The sequence below is a fragment of the Mercurialis annua genome, linkage group LG6 (genome assembly GCF_937616625.2).
Source record: "Mercurialis annua linkage group LG6, ddMerAnnu1.2, whole genome shotgun sequence".
In the NCBI taxonomy this organism is placed as follows: Eukaryota; Viridiplantae; Streptophyta; class Magnoliopsida; order Malpighiales; family Euphorbiaceae; genus Mercurialis; species Mercurialis annua.
The window spans coordinates 43276611-43296878 of NC_065575.1; the positions used below are offsets into that span (position 1 = coordinate 43276611).

The window sequence follows — 20268 nt, forward strand, 5'->3', positions numbered from 1 at the left end:
CGGATGATTTCGGAGCTTATTAGAGTGATTTTGGACTTGCGGAGGACTCGGGAAGCATTTGAAGCAAGAATCGGAGGTTTGGAGCCAAAATCTGTAAGTGCACGTCGTGCACGTTGGGAGCACGTTGGGAGCACGTCAGGGTCCAGTGTCCAGAACTTTGGAGATGGGAGAGCACGTCGTTGAGCACGACGTGCTTGAAGAAAACTGGGACCGCACGACGTGCGGTCTTGCTGTGCACGTCGTGCGGTGTGGAATGAAGAAGGGCACGACGTGCCCTTGACTCCTGCACGTCGTGCCCCCTTCGATAGCAGCCGGCGAAATTGACGTTTTAGCCCGTATTTGACTATTAAAGACCTGGGTATTTTGGGAATTTCACATAGCTCGAAGATTACAAGAAAACATAGTATAAATACCATTCTTAATCATTGTATTAGGGTTCGCGACTTTGTTTTTGAGATTGTACCTTAGTTTATTACAATTTTAGTTTCGTTCTTCATTATTATCGCTGGATTTCCATTGTTCATTATTAGTTTACTTCAACCAAGGTACGATTGATATTAATTTCATACTTCAGTATTTATTTAAGCGCAGAATGAATTCGTTAATTATTGCTTTAAGTCTTTTTATTATTATGTCTAGCTAAACCCTTCATTGGGGATTATTAATCTAAATTATGTCTGTTTAATTGAATTGAATTTATGGGTTTTTGTTCTTGATGGGTTTTAATTATTGTGCTTAACGCTTAGCCTGAACTGATCACTTAGTCTATGCCGTTTGTTTTAGTTTTAGCTCGAGAGAGTAAAATTGGAATAGAACAATATAATTAAGAACGCAGGAGTTAATTGTGCGAGAGTGAATTAACGAGTGCGGGTTCATTGAATTTGCTTAACAACCATTAAATTGATTTATACATAGGTTAATCATTGTGCGAGAGTGAATAATTAATCTAGTATTAGTGAGTTTAATGCTTTTGCCTGTAATTGCTCGAGAGAGAATTTTAGGTGCTCTAGATTAGTTCGAACATCATCAGAACAATACAATCCATAACCCAAATCAAGTAAACAGCATAACGAAGATTAATAATCCCTGCCTTTCCCATTATTGTTAAAACACCGTTTGAATTACAGCTTTAGTTACTTTAAATTACAATTGTTAATTTCTGTCTTTTAATTACAAAACAAACAAAAACTATCTTTTCGGCTATTCGAATCGAGTTCCTTAACTGGTTGTCTTTAGAAGCTTTCTCTGTGGGTACGATATCCGGACTTCGCAGTCTGTATTACAAGTTGGCATACGTACGCTTGCGTATTTTCACCAACAAGTTTTTGGCGCCGTTGCCGGGGAAAGTTTTTCTTTAACAACTAAGTTGGGATTGCTTGACTTGTTTTAGTCTTTATTTTTCTTGTTTTACGCGTGGGGTTTGTTGATTTTGTTGTTTTAGGTACCCTTCTCTTAGTGTATGCATAATACACGACGCAAAGGACTACCGTTAGAACCGTTTCAACAAGACCTCACTACCTTTGAGCGCAGCGTCAGGAAAGCAACACACTCAACTCAAAGGAATCTCAACATGGAGAACGAAAACGATGCTCCTCCTGGATTCAACAATGCGGGTGATAATCGAGTGATCCCGCAGAATCAAAATCAGCAGAATCCGCAGAATGCTCAAGGACAGAACAATGAAGGGCCTCGAGTGAAAACACTGATGGAGATATTTCAGCCGAATGTGGGAAACAACACCCATGGCTATTTTGCACATCCTGTGCCGACTACCCATTATGAGATCAAAACGAGTGTCATTCAGCTGTTGAAGGATAACTGCCAGTTCTATGGGTTGCCCAGGGAAGATCCTAACGCACATCTTGCAAACTTCTTGGAAGTATGTAGCACATTCAAGATGAACAACATGACTGACGACGAGGTATGGCTTCGCCTGTTCCCATTTTCTCTGAGGGATAAGGCGAAACAATGGCTTCACGCTCTACCTAGCGCAGGAATTAACACTTGGTCTGATTTGGCGAAAGCGTTCTTGCACAAGTATTTCTCCATGGCAAAGACTGCAAAGCTGACTAGGGATATTATGCTCTATCAGCAACTTGATGGGGAATCAGTTCATGAAGCGTGGGAGCGCTATAAGGAGATGCAGAGGCAAGTTCCGCATCATAACATCACTCGGGAGAATCTGATCCAAACCTTTTACAATGGAGCAACTGAATTGGGGAGAAGCACGATTGACGCAGGCGCAGGAGGGTCTCTGATGAGAAAAACGGCGGATGAAGCATTCGATCTGTTAGATGAGATGGCAGTAAATGGCTGTTTTTGGCCATCTGAAAGGGCGAAGGCACCTGCGCAGAGAGGAGTTATGTCAGTTACTGCTGAGTCTGCAATGGAGGCTTTAAAATCGAAGACTGCAGCATTGCAAAATCAAGTGGATTTTCTTACACGGCAGGCTGCAGGAGTTAATATTAACAGTGTAGCTGCCATTCAGAGTAACTGCGAGGTATGTGGGGAGCATGGTCATATGTCGAATGAATGTTCTGTATGGGGTCAGCCTAACAATGAACAAGTTAATTTTGTGGGAGGGCAAAGACAGGGCAATGATCCATACGCTTCCACTTACAACCCAGGATGGAGGAATCACCCGAACTTCTCATGGAAGGACAATGGGGGTAATGCCAACAATCAGGCAGGTCCGAGCTTTCAGGGCGGACAGAGGCCACAACACAATCAGGGCAACTACCAGAATCAAGGGAACTTTCAGAATCAAGGGAATTTCCAACATCAGAACAACCGACCGCAGCATCCTCCTGGCTTCCAACAAAGAGAGCAAGGCGAGTCTCTCCACAGCAAGTTTGATAAATTGATGGAGATGATGATGAAGAAGGATGCCGAGACGCAGCAAACATTTAAAAATCATGCTGCCACAATTCATAACCTTGAGGTGCAGAATCAGCAGATGGCTAAAGCACTGCAAAGCAGAAGTCAGGGGGGTTTACCATCCACTACTGAGGAAAACCCCAGAGAGCATCTCAAGGCTATTGAGTTGAGAAGTGGGAAAGCACTGGATGATCCATATGCAGGACGTGCTACAGTTGGGGCGGAAAAGGAACAGTGTGAGGGTGGTGAGCCTGAAAAGGTAGTTGCTAAACCACCTCCACCACCTCCTTTTGTGCCAAAGGTGCCATTCCCACACAGAGTGAAGAAGCCGCAGGACACTTGGAAGTTTCACAAATTTCTTGAAACTTTCAAGAAGCTACAGATTAACATCAGTCTGGCAGACGCATTGAGAGAGATGCCGCACTATGCAAAGTTTCTCAAGGAGATCATCACCAACAAGCGGAGTTGGGATGCAGAGGGACCAGTACCGATGACAGAAAACTGCAGCTCAATCATATTGAGCAGTCTACCGACCAAGCTTAAGGATCCAGGAAGTTTCACTATCCCTTGTACTATCGGTAACATGCAGTCTGTTAATTGCCTTTGCGATTTAGGTGCTAGTATTAATTTGATGCCCTTATCCCTTTTTCGTAGTATGTTTGGTGATCAACAGGTACAGGCTACGCCGATGATGTTGCAGCTAGCGGATCACTCTCTCAAAAAGCCACATGGGATTGTGGAAGATGTCCTAGTGAAGGTCAACAAATTCATATTCCCTGTGGATTTTGTTGTCCTTGACTACGCAGCGGACAAGGAGTGCCCGATGATATTGGGGCGGCCATTCATGAACACTGGCAGAGCTCTTATCGATGTTCATGATGGAAAGCTGACTCTGAGAATTGGGGATGAGAGAGTTGAGTTTGACATGAGAAAGATCACACGCCATCCCAATTCTGGAGGTGAATGCATGCGGGTAGACATGGTGGATGAGTTAGTGGAAGAACAACTGGCAGAAACCAATGCCATCCTGCAGTCTATGCCGAATGAAAGGGAGGAGTACTTAGAGGAACCAGTCCTCGAACCACTGTTGAAAAGCAAGCACATCACTCCTCCCTCCTCTGAGAAGCCACCAAAAGTGGAGCTCAAGACTTTGCCTGCACACTTACGATATGCCTTCTTGGGAGCGGATGGCACTTTGCCCATTATCGTCAGCAACAAGCTCACCAAGAAGCAAGAGCAGAGAGTCATTGAGGTAGTCAAGGGACGTATCTTGGCTATTGGGTGGCAGATTTCAGATATCAGGGGGATCAGCCCTTCAGTAGTGATGCATCGGATTCATTTGGAGGATGAGTCTAAGGCATCTGCGCAGAGACAGAGACGGCTGAACCCTAACATGAAAGAGGTGGTTCACAAGGAGATTGTGAAGCTACTTGATGCGGGCATCATCTATCCCATTTCTGATAGTTCATGGGTGAGCCCAATTCAGTGTGTGCCGAAGAAAGGCGGGATGACAGTTGTAGAGAATGAGAAAGGGGAACAGATTTCTACTCGCACGGTTACTGGGTGGCGAGTGTGCATTGACTACAGGAAGCTGAATGCCGAAACTAGGAAGGATCACTTCCCGCTTCCTTTTATTGATCAGATGCTAGAGCGAGTGGCAGGACATGCATTTTACTGTTTTTTGGATGGTTACTCTGGGTACAATCAGATCATTATCTTCCCAGAGGACCAAGAGAAGACTACCTTTACTTGTCCATATGGCACTTTCGCCTACCGCCGCATGCCGTTCGGTCTTTGCAATGCGCCTGCTACGTTTCAGAGGTGCATGACTTCGATCTTTAATGATATGATCGAAGACATCATGGAAGTATTCATGGACGATTTTTCAGTCTTTGGAGACTCCTTCGAGTGTTGTCTTCGTAATTTAGACCGGGTCCTGCAGAGATGCGAGGAGACAAATCTAGTGCTGAACTGGGAAAAATGCCACTTCATGGTTGAGGAGGGCATTGTTTTGGGGCACAAGATATCCAGAGAGGGTATCGAGGTTGACAGGGCAAAGACAGAGGTGATTGAGAAGCTTCCACCTCCAATCACAGTGAAGGGAGTCCGTGCCTTCCTCGGGCACGCAGGTTTTTATCGCAGGTTCATCAAGGATTTTTCTTCCATAGCGCGTCCTTTGACTACCTTACTTGTCAAGGACGCGCCCTTTTTGTTTACTGATGCCTGTTTAGCTTCTTTTCTCAGGTTAAAGGAAGCACTGGTCACTGCCCCAGTCATCTCTAGCCCGGATTGGGATCTGCCCTTTGAGATCATGTGCGATGCAAGCGATCAGGCGTTGGGAAGCATTCTGGGGCAGAGGAAGGACAAGAAGCTTCATGTCATCTATTATGCGAGTCGCACTTTAACAGGAGCTCAGCTGAACTACACTACCACGGAGAAGGAAATGCTAGCGGTAGTGTTTTCACTGGATAAATTTAGGCAGTATCTACTTGGCTCAAAGGTTATCATTTATACTGATCATGCTGCGCTACGATACCTTTTTGCCAAGCAAGATGCAAAGCCTAGGTTGATTCGGTGGGTCTTGCTCCTGCAAGAGTTTGATTTGGAGATCAGAGACAAGAAGGGCACGGAGAATGTGGTAGCAGACCACTTGTCGCGGTTAGAGGTTCCCGAGCCAGTGATAGAAGGCGAAGTCATCAACGAAAGGTTTCCTGATGAGGCTCTCATGCTCATTAAGGAGACGATGAATCCATGGTATGCAGACTTCGCCAACTATCTATCAGCTGACATTATGCCTCCTGACATGAGCAGTCACCAGCGCAAGAAGTTCCTCTCTGATGTTAAGCGCTATCTGTGGGATGAGCCATATCTATTTCGAGTGTGTGCAGATGAGATGATCCGGAGATGTGTTGCAGAGGAAGAAATGTTGGCCATTATGACTCAGTGCCATTCTTCAGATTATGGGGGTCACTATGCTTCGGGTAGGACAGCAGCACGAGTCCTAGAGAGTGGGTTCTACTGGCCTACACTGCACAGGGATGTGAGAGATTTTGTGCAGCACTGCGACAGATGCCAGCGCACTGGCAATATATCAAGGCGTGATGAGATGCCTCTTTCCTCTATTCAGGAGGTTGAGATTTTTGATGTCTGGGGTATAGACTTCATGGGACCATTCCCTGTGTCATGTGGGAACTTATACATCTTGGTGTGCGTCGACTATGTGTCGAAATGGGTGGAAGCAGCTGCTTTGCCCACTAATGATGGAAAAGTGGTCCTGAAGTTCCTGAAGAAGTTGATCAATAGATTTGGTGTGCCACGGGCGATCATCAGTGATGGAGGGTCACACTTTTGTAATCAGCAATTTTCCGCCCTGATGAGGAAATACCATGTTTATCACAGAGTGGCGACTCCATACCACCCTCAGACGAGTGGACAGGTTGAAGTGTCCAATAGAGAGTTGAAGCGCATTCTTGAAAAGACAGTGAATAGCTCGCGCAAAGACTGGTCTCAGAAATTGGATGATGCGTTGTGGGCATATCGGACAGCATTCAAAACACCAACTGGTATGTCACCTTACAGGTTAGTCTATGGAAAAGCTTGTCACTTACCTTTGGAGCTAGAGCATCGCGCATATTGGGCCATCAAAGAGTTAAATTTTGACCCTCGACTCTCGAAGCAGAAGCGCCTCCTGCAACTGAATGAACTTGATGAGTTTCGCTTGTCGGCATATGAGAATGCCAAGTTGTACAAGGAAAAGACCAAGAAATGGCACGATGCTCATATCGTGCCTAAGCAGTTTACAGAAGGCAGTCATGTGCTACTGTACAACTCTCGCTTGCGTCTATTCCCTGGCAAGCTTAAGTCGAGATGGAGCGGACCTTTCAAGGTGCGCCATGTAGCTGAGCATGGAGCAATTGAGCTCGAAAATGCAAGTGGAGAGACTTTCAAAGTAAATGGACAGCGGTGCAAGCCGTACTTAGGTCCGTTGACGGATGAAGGACGAGAGTGCTACACTCTCGACGCTCCAAACTGAGTCAGGTACTACACGGTCAACGCTAGCGACCTAAAACAAGTGTTATTTGGATGACAAGTCCGGATAATTTATGTTTTACTGCATTTGAGATTTATTTTGTGCATTAGTTAGATTTAGTTTTTTTTGTGAGTTGTCTATTTTATGTTTTCGTGTTGATTTTTGTAGTTCAGATTGATCCCGGTATTATGTGTTCGTGATGTGCAGGGTTAGGAGAAGGAAGGAAAAACGCAGGCGCTGACAGTTGATGCAGCGCACGACGTGCACTTCTTCAGCGCACGACGTGCGGCCGCACGACGTGCAGGATGCCGGCGCACGTCGTGCGGAGGGCGATGGTGGACTTCAAAACCGTGATTTCCCCATTATTTTCCCACACCATATCAGAATTAAAAGAAACCCTTTTTCACTCTCAAAATTCCGAAAATTCCCCACCCAAAACCCTAAACAAATTCACTCTTTTCACCTCAAATTCTTCAAAAATCCAACATTCCCTATCCCTAAACTATCTCCAAAACAGATTTGCACTCCAAATCTTCAAGGGTTCATACTTAATTTCACCAATCATGACATTTAGGTCCAAAAATCCGAATTTTGGTGAACACGATACCGAGGATGAGGATTCAAGCATAGTGAGAACTCATAGTTCTCCTGAACCACCAGTGGCACAACTTCGCAGGGGACGATCACGGACAGCAGCTGCGGAACGGATTCCTCCGCCAGTCACAGCACCGTCGAGCAGTAGACCGCGGCCAAGTATGGCTGTGAGGTATGATTGTCCCTTTCCTATTTATTCTGTCGAGGAAGGTGAGCGATATGCTGTGATTAGTAAGAGGAGGATGATAGGTTGTAAGATTGTAGATGCAGAAACTCTTGCCAAACTGAATATGCAAGAAGCTTTTGACAGTCACTTGAGGAGATGGGGTTTATTTGGGTTCAGCGAGGCATCCCACCACACTTACACAGAGCTGACTAGAGAGTTTTTCACCACGTTGAAGCGAAAGGGTGGGGTGGAATCCGAGTATAGTTTTCGTCTGCGAGGGGTACGGCACACTTTTGATATGAGGTGGTTGAGAACCACGTTTGGGATGCGTAGTGGCGGTATGCGTCTTACTCCTCCAGAGTATCAGAGAGATCAGATGTGGAGAGAATTGTCTGGCGAGCCTGCGTTTCAGAAGGATTCCAAGGCAAACTTGATCAAGGATGTGTCCATACTGCTAGCATTCAAGTGGTACAAGTACAATATTTGTGGAATCGAGGAGGCCAACAAAATTGGCCATAATGATTTGATTGTGATCTATGCTCTGTTATATCCCGACGATGATACTTTACGGATCAACATGGCATATCGCATTTTGGAGATGCTCCTGAAGATGCAGCAGCAGAAAGCTGCGAGTCCACTGGGTATGGGGTTGCTTGTGAGTGTTATGGCTGAGTGTTTCCAGGCTTATTCTACAGAGGAGGAATGGGAAGCACTACATCAGCCAAAGCTGAAACATATTGATATGGACTACCTGAAGAAATGCAATGTGGTGGATAACAACAATGTGATTATCCCTTTTTATCAGAGGGCAGGATGGGTGAAGAAATATGGTGTAGTGCAGCAGCCAGAAGCTGCAGATGATCAGGATGAGGATGCAGAGGGGCATCAGACAGAGCATGTTCAGGAGAGTGCACAGGGTACTGAGGCTACTGAGGGTCCTCCAGGTTTTGAGGAGCCGTTACAGCCATCTTCTGAGACTGATTGGAGACAGCAGATGGAGACCAGGCAGAGGCGCATGGAGAACAGACAGAGGCGGATGCTTCGAGAGCAGCGGGACCATCATCGCATGCAGCGGGCCCACATGCGGGCCACTCACCCGAGTGGTGACTACCCTTCTCCTGTCTACTCACCATCACCAGAGCCGGAGGATTACTAGAGCGTTTTGTCTTCTTTTCCCTTTTATGTTATTTTTTATGTCTTGTTCTTTCTTATCGTACTTTTATGTTTATGTGTGTTTTGTTTAGTGTGATTGCATTGGGGACAATGCATCGGTTAGTGTGAGGGTAGGGAGAAAACTGTATTTTCTTTCTTACTTATGTTTTTATTTTTTATCCTTGTGTATTGTCTGTAGGATGTTTTAGGAGTGGTTGATCTTATGTGGTGAACCCGTGGGGTGTATTTATGCTATGTCATGTTGGATATTTTGCTACTTGTACTTACCGCTTTGTTGTGTCATTTTGTCGCCCATATGCCATGATTTTTGTGATGTCAGAATTTCTGAGATTTTAGTGTTTTCGTTCCCCCTATTTAATGAGTTGGTTAATTCTTGCTTTTATGTTCGAACAACTGTGTAAGAATGATAGTTAAATAACATTTACCTAGTTAGCCAGCATGAATTAATAGGACGGAGGTGAAAATTTGCACTTCATGGAACATGTTCTTTCTTCTGAATATTGTGAATTTTGGCATGACGATCTTGACAGGAGTACTTGTGTAAATTTTGAAATTTTGAGCAATTAAACATGTTTGTATTTAAATCACCTTGTGTTTACCCAGTTTTGTGAGATTTTTGAGCCTTATCGAGCATACTTTTTATGTCTCATTTTATTGTGGTGTGAGTCGATACATGTTAATTTTCTAGAACTTGCCTTGCGTCCATAGTAAAATTGCATTGTAGGTTGAATAATTTGAAAGTGATAAATGGCAATTAGGATAACCCATTCTTTAGACCACTTTAAATAGCCTACCCAGTGTCCCTTAGTTTAACCAATTTGAGCCTTAGCCATATTTTTGTTGTTTTACACACATTTTACACACTTTACCTTTTCTTATCTCCCTCTTTTCTACCTTATTGTGACTTGACAGATTGATGGATATGCAGGAAACTAGTGTGAGGATGTATAACATCCTCAGCTCATGATATTAGATTGATTATCTCTTGTTTGATATGATTAATGCTGCCTTTTGAAGTTCAGGAAAAAGAGCGGAAAATAAAAGAGAGCTTGAAAAAGAAAGCAAAGAAAAAAAAAGAACAAAAGAAAAAAAAAAATAGAAAAGTTGAGCTTAAAAGATAAAATGCTAAAAAGTTGAACTCAAGGTAATAAAAAGAGAAGAAAAAAAAAGAGAGATTAAATTAGTTGAAGAGCTGAATGTGATTAGTTGTGTAGTTCCAGTGATGCTTGTCGGTTTGTCAAGTCATTTTTCACCATGTTATTTACCTTTTTCCGTACCCTAACCCAGACCCCATTACAACCCTTTAAAGTCCATTTTGATTCCTTTTGTTTGACTTAACTCAGTAGTGGAATTGCGGACTATAGGCAAGCTTATGGCAAGATTACATGTATTGATGTGAGAGCTTAATCGTTTGTACCTATTACACGTGTGTGTGCGAGAGACTACCTTGTGAGGAGTACTTGGTGATTTCATTATGCAGACTTGTATTTTTGTTCATTTGCTCGAATTTCGTTTGTATTTTTGAATTGATTGGATTGCCATTTGTGATCAATGTAATTTTGAAGTCATGTTTTCATAAGTGTATCTGTGTAGTCTCGGTGTTATTAATTCATGATTTGGCACTAGGCATTGTTATTTGATGTTATTTTTGCAGTACTGTTCGGCTTAAAGGTTTAGTGTTGATCGGTTCATTATTTAGGGGGTTGTGAAAGTGCTTTAATTTTGGGATTTCTGACAAAGGTTGATGATTGGTAATGTGGCGTTGTTCTTTATTTGATTGAGGACAATCAAAAGGTAAGTGTGAGGATGTTTGATAGGAGTAGAAATACTCCTATTTTCTAGATACTTTCAGGTCTTTTTAATGCGTATTTAATGTCAAATTCATGTTATTTGTGGTTCTTATTGTTATGTCCAAGTTTTTCAGGTATATGCATGAAAACGGATGATTTCGGAGCTTATTAGAGTGATTTTGGACTTGCGGAGGACTCGGGAAGCATTTGAAGCAAGAATCGGAGGTTTGGAGCCAAAATCTGTAAGTGCACGTCGTGCACGTTGGGAGCACGTTGGGAGCACGTCAGGGTCCAGTGTCCAGAACTTTGGAGATGGGAGAGCACGTCGTTGAGCACGACGTGCTTGAAGAAAACTGGGACCGCACGACGTGCGGTCTTGCTGTGCACGTCGTGCGGTGTGGAATGAAGAAGGGCACGACGTGCCCTTGACTCCTGCACGTCGTGCCCCCTTCGATAGCAGCCGGCGAAATTGACGTTTTAGCCCGTATTTGACTATTAAAGACCTGGGTATTTTGGGAATTTCACATAGCTCGAAGATTACAAGAAAACATAGTATAAATACCATTCTTAATCATTGTATTAGGGTTCGCGACTTTGTTTTTGAGATTGTACCTTAGTTTATTACAATTTTAGTTTCGTTCTTCATTATTATCGCTGGATTTCCATTGTTCATTATTAGTTTACTTCAACCAAGGTACGATTGATATTAATTTGGCTTATCCCCTTAAAATCCCCCCACCTTTTATCCCCATTTCATTTGCACCCTCACGTTGTAAAACCACCAAATATACCCAAATTACGACCTTTCACTTTCAATTGTACCCTCAAGCATTAAATTGACCTCTTTTTATTTGAAAAATGTTCAAATCAATACTTTAAATTTTAGCATATATTTTGAAATAGGACTTAATAATTTATTTAAAACAAAAATAAACCTATTTTTTCAAGTGAAAAGAGATCAATTTAATGCTTGAGGGTGCAATTGAAAGTGAAAGGTCATAATTTGGGTATATTTGGTGGTTTTGCAACGTGAGGGTGCAAACGAATTGGGGGTAAAAGGTGAGGGGTTTTTAAGGGGATAAGCCTATTAATTTCATACTTCAGTATTTATTTAAGCGCAGAATGAATTCGTTAATTATTGCTTTAAGTCTTTTTATTATTATGTCTAGCTAAACCCTTCATTGGGGATTATTAATCTAAATTATGTCTGTTTAATTGAATTGAATTTATGGGTTTTTGTTCTTGATGGGTTTTAATTATTGTGCTTAACGCTTAGCCTGAACTGATCACTTAGTCTATGCCGTTTGTTTTAGTTTTAGCTCGAGAGAGTAAAATTGGAATAGAACAATATAATTAAGAACGCAGGAGTTAATTGTGCGAGAGTGAATTAACGAGTGCGGGTTCATTGAATTTGCTTAACAACCATTAAATTGATTTATACATAGGTTAATCATTGTGCGAGAGTGAATAATTAATCTAGTATTAGTGAGTTTAATGCTTTTGCCTGTAATTGCTCGAGAGAGAATTTTAGGTGCTCTAGATTAGTTCGAACATCATCAGAACAATACAATCCATAACCCAAATCAAGTAAACAGCATAACGAAGATTAATAATCCCTGCCTTTCCCATTATTGTTAAAACACCGTTTGAATTACAGCTTTAGTTACTTTAAATTACAATTGTTAATTTCTGTCTTTTAATTACAAAACAAACAAAAACTATCTTTTCGGCTATTCGAATCGAGTTCCTTAACTGGTTGTCTTTAGAAGCTTTCTCTGTGGGTACGATATCCGGACTTCGCAGTCTGTATTACAAGTTGGCATACGTACGCTTGCGTATTTTCACCAACACCTATCAGAGTTGGGTTAGAATTCAAATATATATGAACTGTTGAATTATTAATTACACCGACCACTACCACACAAAACTATATATATTTATTATTAATGATGAGTTTGTTGGAAGGCATTCTCATATGACAATAAGATTTTAGGAGTTTTTTTTTTGGTAATGTTAAATTAAATGATTTGATAATAATTGGCGATCCAAGATTTTAGTAGTTTTTGTCTTTTTCATTTGCAAGGCTATCTGCGAATCGCCGAATCAAGTCACGCATTTGTTAGCGTATGATGCTCGTTTCTTATCAGGTCATCGGGATTGGTTTTTGGATTTTTCTAAATTCTTAAGCATGTAAATTGTTTCAATTTTTCTCTAATGAAATTGGTCTGAGATTCAAAAAAAAAAAAAACAAGGACTCAGATGGTACCTTCATAAATCAGTAGCTAAATAAACTCACAGTGATCAGCTAACATCAATTCCTATTAATCCTCTGCCGTGCCTATTTATAATTACTTAATGAACTCTGGAATAACCTTGTAAAGCAGGAAAAAATATGATTAACTGTTCATGCATAATTCAAAAGACCAATACGACGGCAATGGCTTAGTAGCATCTTACGTATAAGAATCACTTCTTAAAAACTAAAAACTGACTAGAAAAATCCCATAGGTATAAAATAATAGCATAAAAATGGCATTGACTATGTAGCCTGTAAAAAAGCTAAAAAAAACTAATTCCCAAGCACAATTTTATACACATATGCAAATAAATAAAAGATAGAGATTCTCTCAAATTCATTTTGAACTTGAGGGGTCAATGCTCACGATCTACACCGTTCATTTTATAATGAATGGTGTAGATAAAAAAAGGTACAATTTTAATCAAATTAATCTATCACCGTTCATTTTATTATAAACGGTGTAGATCGTAAACATAATCTCCTCAAATTTAAATGAACTTAAGGGATCCCCATCCATAAATAAATGTCTCATCTTTAATATATTTTCTGATTTTTAGAACATGATGCAAGCTTTTACTCAAAAAAAAAATATCTCATCTTCAACAAACTATCACATAACTTCAAGATCTAATACCTTAAAAAAATCCCGACCTTTTAGCCCTTTCTCAATCCTGCCCGCGTTGAAAACTGGTTAATTTTACCCTATTTCGCATTCTGCCGTTTCAAGCCGATTTTTCAATTTTTGCCCATTTTTTTACTTAAATAATGAAATTGGAATCAGCAGGGGATAATAAACCAACCACCTCTCCCCCATGTTTGGTTTTATTTAATGTCTAGGGTTATTATTAAGTAATCTCATAATTGTTTAAATGAAAAAAATGCAATATAAAAATAATTTACTACTAATTAATTACTTAATAATAACCATTATGTAAGTACTAATTAGGATTGTTGAGCATCTCCAATGCAATGCTAAAATGGAGTGCTAATGCCATAATTTAGCATTTAATCTTAAAATGCATCTCCAATATAGTGCTATATTTTGTGCTAAATTTAGCATATGCTATATCACGTGCTAATTTAGCATAGATTATAGCATATGCTAAACTACAACAACCAATAGCAATCCATTATCAATTACAATTTTACCACGGTTATTTTTTTGCATTTATTATTTCAACCTATTTTTTTTACTTTTTTATTTTTTTTCATTTTACATTTTGTGCTTCTATTTAATTTTACGACATCGATTTGATTTTTTAATAGTAGACCATACATCAATATAATAAAAAATTATATTACATTAAAAAAATATTACATAAATTTTAGTTTAAAATATTTAATTAATAAAATTACTAAATAATTAACAATTAAATAAAATTAAGAAATATTAATCCTAATAAATAATTATAACATATCTTTTTAACTTTGTGCATTGGAATAAAAATTGAAATGCTATGCTATTTATAGCATTTTACCACTTTTTCATGCTAAATTTAGTATAAAAAGTAGCATTACATTGGAGATGCTTAGGGGCTAATTAATCAAAGGGTAAAAGTACAATTATACTCCTAATGTTTGGTTTAAATGAAAAGCAAAAGTAGTGGTACAATATAACAATAATTTACTACTAATTAATTACTTAAAATAATTTTTTTTTTGGTCAATCACCAAAAGAGCAATTTTATTGCTAAAGCCTAGAAACAGGCAAAGAATACAAGCTGATACACAGCTAAACCAAAAACAGGCCCAAATAAGCAGAACCAATCAAAAAAACGAAACCAACTAATTTCTGCTGGTTTTACACATCACATCTGTAAAATAATTATTGTGGAACTAGAACTGGTATGGGGCTAATTAATTAAAAGGATAAAAGCAAAAATATACCCCTAATGTTTTCAGCATCTTTTACGTCCTTAATTAAGAAACATTATGTTATAAGGATTCCTTATACGAACAGGAAGCAGTAATTAAGAAACAATATTATATTATAAGGATTCCTTACAAGAACAGGAGTCCCATCCCCTATAAAAGCAGAGCCAGTTGCTCAGAATTAGAGAAAGAACAAAACATTTGATCAGCGAGAGAGCAATATGGCTCGTTGTACCAACGTTTGGAGTCATAATTTATTTGAAGAGTTCCGAAAGCTTGATACAGTTCTTAATGTTTATCCAGTTGTGTCATTTGATACTGAGTTTCCAGGGTTTCTTGCGACTTCACCCCGAGACTGTGGGGATGTTCGGAGATACGCTGATTTAAAATGTAATGTCGACGCTATGAATATGCTTCAACTAGGATTAACTCCTTCGAACATGGAAGGCGAGATTGGCGGAACCTGGCAGTTTAATTTCTTTTTCAGCAGGGACCTTCATGTTTATTCTCAAGATTCCATCGTGTTCTTGGAGAAATCTGGAATTGATTTCGTAAGACTCGAGACAGACGGCATTGATTTACAAGAGTTCTCGACATTGTTTCTCTCTCTTTTAAGCCGTCATCGTGATTTACTTTGGGTGAATTTTCACGGCTTATACGATTTAGGTTATCTAGTCAAGCTTTTGAGCAACGACTTATTACCCGAATCCATTACGGACTTCACTCGACTTATCGGAGAATGCTTTGGCAGCATGGTCGATGTAAAGTATATGGCTAGGTTATGTGACGGTTTGCTCGAAGGCGAGTTAAGTCTTGAAAAGCTGGCTAACATACTTGGAGTCGAACGGGTCGGAGGAGCACATCAAGCGGGTTCTGATAGTTCATTAACTTGTTTAGTTTTCAACAATATTCTGATGACTTACAATGAACTTCAGCCAGCTGACTACCTTGGACATCTCTACAGTATTCAGTCAAGAATTTGCAGGTCGCAGCAGCAGCCACTAGTCCGTGTTCAGCCTCCACCAAACGCTCTAGTCCGAGTTCAGATTCCACCAAATATCATGTGTTTCCGTGCTGCGCCGCGTCCCATTGTTCCCATTTTTTGTAGTCCTTATGGGATGCGCAGAGTTCAAATGAAGCCGGTGCACACGGTTCATAGGCTACTATTTTAGATTTTGTCTATTATTGTAATCTGCATTTATTATTAGAAAGTTTATTAATCTATCTGTTATATAAAAAGTTAATATTGCTCATCAAATGCTACACAATCTATCGCTTTACTGCATATACTAATATAGTCACAAATGAATTTAGATGACAAGGTACAAGCTATTGCAATTGCATGATATGTAAAACAAACCGATGTGTACATCAATTGATAGCACTATACCCTTACTAATCTGTACACTGACCTACACTATGAGTATCAGCTATTAAAGCAAAGAATATGATAAAATCCATAATACAGAACACGAATTTATATGAGTACTAAGCTAATGCTGGCTTTTTTTTATATAGAGATGCCTATAGTCGAATGGTACACATGACTGCCGTACTGAAATCCAAAGAACAAAGGAAGGGCGCCTTTGTAATGAGTGATCTCCGCGTTTTCTTCCTAGTATGATAGACTTGAATAAAAAGTGTTCTTGCCCTCTTTTGTTGTCTTGACCTTCGCGTATCAGTCGATTCACATCCTCTCAGAAGAGTCATTACATGGAGCTCTCTGTCCAACGCGATAAAACCACGAGGAATTGCAAGAAGCTTATCTCGGGACAGTACTGGACTCTTTTTTCCAAGAGTTAGAAACTAAGTCATATTTGCAATGCGAAAGAATCGTCAAGTAACATTAATATGACTACAATTTAAAGGTAAACATAGCTATGACTCATGAAAAATGACACAAACCGTAGTAAAAGAGAGCCTAAAGTAGCATGCAGTCGCGATCTCATAATTTCTAAACTTCTACTGTTTGCTTTATCGGGACCAAAAACTATGAGAAGGAGCAGTATTGTATGAGAAATTTCTAGTCCTGGCAGAATGCTATATCTCTTGATTCAAATAAACTTGTTGCGTATTTTGTGATTAGCGAAAGCAGGACTACTAGAAATAATTTATATACTGTGGAAATATGGCAGTGGTTACTCATGCCATTTCCTGGTTGTGATCTAATATATATGTATATATGTGACCTATATTCTCCTTCTATTATGAGTTAATCAATGATTAGACAAAAAAATTACAAGCATAATTTTTTTTAATTTAAGTTTGAATAGATTGATTTTGGTTTTGCAATCATTTACAATGTTTGTGATCAACTTGGTAATTGTTTTGAGTAAATCTTTAAAATAAATGTTATTTTTAAGTTTCTTTGTTTTGTTGTTAAACTTTTGATAATAGTGCTTCATGTGTATTGTGCTGCAATTTCATTATTTTTTGATTCATAATTTTCTATGCTTTGCATTTGCTGGTGCAGTTTTGGATGGTTTTCCACAGTTGTGCCCCGGTTTCTGCAGGTTCTGCTCTGATTTTCTATATCTGTTTTTCGTTTTCTACAATTAGCCAAAACCAATGATCACTACAGATGTTGCCATTTCAATGAATATGTGGTTATACGATATCTTCAATACTAGTCGTCTGATTTCTTTCATGGCTGCAGATAACACATGCTGTCGTTGCAGCGTATAATCTGAATGCTACTCTTTTGCATTACATGGCGATGCGATGATTCTATAATTCATTTTCTTTTCAGTGTGTTTATGTGCATCTTGTATTTGATGCAGTGATTTTCCTGTATACCAAATGCTACAAATGCTGAACTTTGTTACAATTCTATAGTAGGTTTTGGCCAGGGGTTACTGAATTGCTGACTTTTTTCTCCATGATTTGAACTTATTGTGATTGTGTGTTGTACATAAACAATTTTCAGGGTTACTGATGAAGGCTGCCAGGGATTACGGTGCCTTGACAGCATCAGTTTCTGATTTTCAATGGAATCGGAACTTTAAGAAGTCTCCTTCGATTTCGGGGGTATTACCATTTTCTAAATACTTCTAAAAATGCCATCGTACTATTAGTCTGGATATCTTGGTTATAAGTCAAAACTACATAAGATTGTACTGATTTTGATTTCTTGGTCTTGTAGTTAGCAGGCTTGCATTTTTTGCTCCATTTTATGCTAAAGTATTTCTGATTGATGAAATTATATCAACAGGGCTGGATAGTTCCACTACTTTTCAAATTTGTAGATTCATGAGGCAAATGGTGCATATTATGGTTGTAACCATGATCATATTTGAGTTGGTTTCTGCAGCAAGTGTTATTATGTGTGCCACCACTGATTAGAATTTCATAAAATCATTTAAATAATGTTTAGGTAGGTCTAAACTTAGTGTATTGTTTAGGCCATGTTTGGTTCATGGAATAGGTGCGGAATGAAATAGCTATTCCGCATAAAATGACAATTCTTTGCTTTGATTCATGTAATAGGTATTCTAAAGTATTGCTATTACATGATTTTGTGTAATAAACACTCCACTCAAAAACTAAAGAATGGCTATTCCATTATTTATGGAATAACTATTCTATTCCATGTTATTCTATTACATGAACCAAACATGGCCTTAGTTCAATTCAACTAGTATAGCTAAGTATTAGCATTAGCTTAGAACTCTATCTTAGGTAAAACTGGGTTCAAATCCCCCTATGGAAAAAAAAAGGGTAAAACTGGGTTAATTAAATTCATGTTACATAATGAGTTAGGTGGCTAAAAACCGTTTTGGTGCCTGAAAGTATCAAAAGAGACTTTCAAAATCTTAAGGGTTTGTGTATGGTTAAATTTTATCTGCCAAATTTATAAATTGGTCCACAAACTTTTAAAATACTGCAATCACTTTAATTTATTAGACTTATATTGTGATCCATTTGGACTTTTATGAGCTATTTGCGGCTAATTCCGCTTTAATCCCTTAAGTTCGTCACTGTGTACTGATCTAGTCCGCTTGAATTCAAACGTGCGGATAGTTAGCTTGTCACTCGACCAATTTTTTTTAAAAATCCATCGGACACTTTAATTCCTTATTATTTTTTACCTGCCCGGAAAATAGGTGTCGGCACCATGCTTCTATCCAATGGAAATAGAATAATTGGATTTGACCCGGTGCAAACACCTAGATCTATAGGCTAACCGGCTTGAACTATGCCCTTGATCAATGATTTATAGATAATTATTTCTTGAAGTCCCTAATTTTTTATATTTTGCCTTCTTTTTATATTTGTAACTTTTATTCGTCAAAATTAAAACATCATAGGCTTTCAGATCACCATTCATTGACATAGAAGCTGTAATGAATGATAAATACTTTATGGTTATACCATTTAAAAATCAAAAAAATTACTTCTATTGGATAAAATAAAATGCCTTCGATGAAATGGGGAGAAAAGTTAAGAAAATAATCCATGATTTCCTAAGTGATTGTAGGAATTTTGTTTTCAAAATTGATCTATTAAACAATAGCAAGCATATAAAGAACTTAGCATATTAATTGGAATTCTTTTTCTTTTTAATTTTGAAAAAACATTACTTAATCAATTGTTATTATAGGTATAATTAAATTAATTTTGATAAAATTAATAGATTTACAAGAAATTTGTCAAATTTGGACAAATTTAAAACTTTTGAAAAGGTTTAAATATATTTATAAAAACTCGAAAAGGTTTGTCTTTTTCAAACCATTAGACATAAATTACTTGAAGAAATATATTGAATTAGTAAATATTACATTTAAGAATGGGTACATATAATATAATATCACTTAATCCATTTAGAAGGTGCCAAAAATAAATAAAAAAACTGTTTACATTTGAATCTTTCCAATAAAACTAACAATTTTAAGGAACCTTTTTACCTAGACCATAAACAATTAAATGGAAGAAAAGCAAATGATGCAACTAGAGGACGAAATGATTTGGTACAGAAAAATTAATTACAATTAGCTACTCACGTAGTGGTCATTCTTGAGCTTTCAATGTCGTGTATTGCAATAATTTAATAAGAGATGAATTTAGGAATTATTTTATGATCTAACCATTTAAAAATATATATTTTAAATTATATTTTAAATTTTAAAAATCATCAATTTTATTTTAATTTTTAGCTTTTAGTTTTAACCGTATCAATTTGAATATTTTATTTATTCCAATTTAAACAAATAGATACAATTGAAATTGAAAATTAAAATAAAATTAATGTTTGAAAGATAATTAAAAACTATGAAAAATTGTGTAATTTTAGATGATTATGTATTATTTTACAGATAAATAAAATTTAAACATAATAAAAATTTATTATTTTTATTATCTTAAATAGGGTTAATATCATAAAAATTCACCAACTTTACACATTTTCTCATAATAATCACGCAGTTTAAATTTTCTCATTTTCATGCACTAACTACCACTTTTTCTCAAA

The 20268-nt window shown here is 38.3% G+C and overlaps 1 protein-coding gene across 1 annotated transcript; it reads left to right on the forward strand.

The window, feature by feature from the left end:
• Window positions 1–15022: 15022 nt before the first annotated feature.
• Window positions 15023–15973, forward strand: LOC126687916 (putative CCR4-associated factor 1 homolog 8). The gene has a single exon (XM_050382467.1). It carries the CDS (start codon window positions 15023–15025, stop codon window positions 15971–15973), a length of 951 nt encoding a protein of 316 aa, XP_050238424.1.
• The last annotated feature ends 4295 nt before the right edge of the window (window positions 15974–20268 follow it).

Bases quoted from the DNA above. Each gene is read 5' to 3' on its own strand.
- LOC126687916 (XM_050382467.1), top strand. From the start codon at position 15,023: ATGGCTCGTTGTACCAACGTTTGGAGTCATAATTTATTTGAAGAGTTC.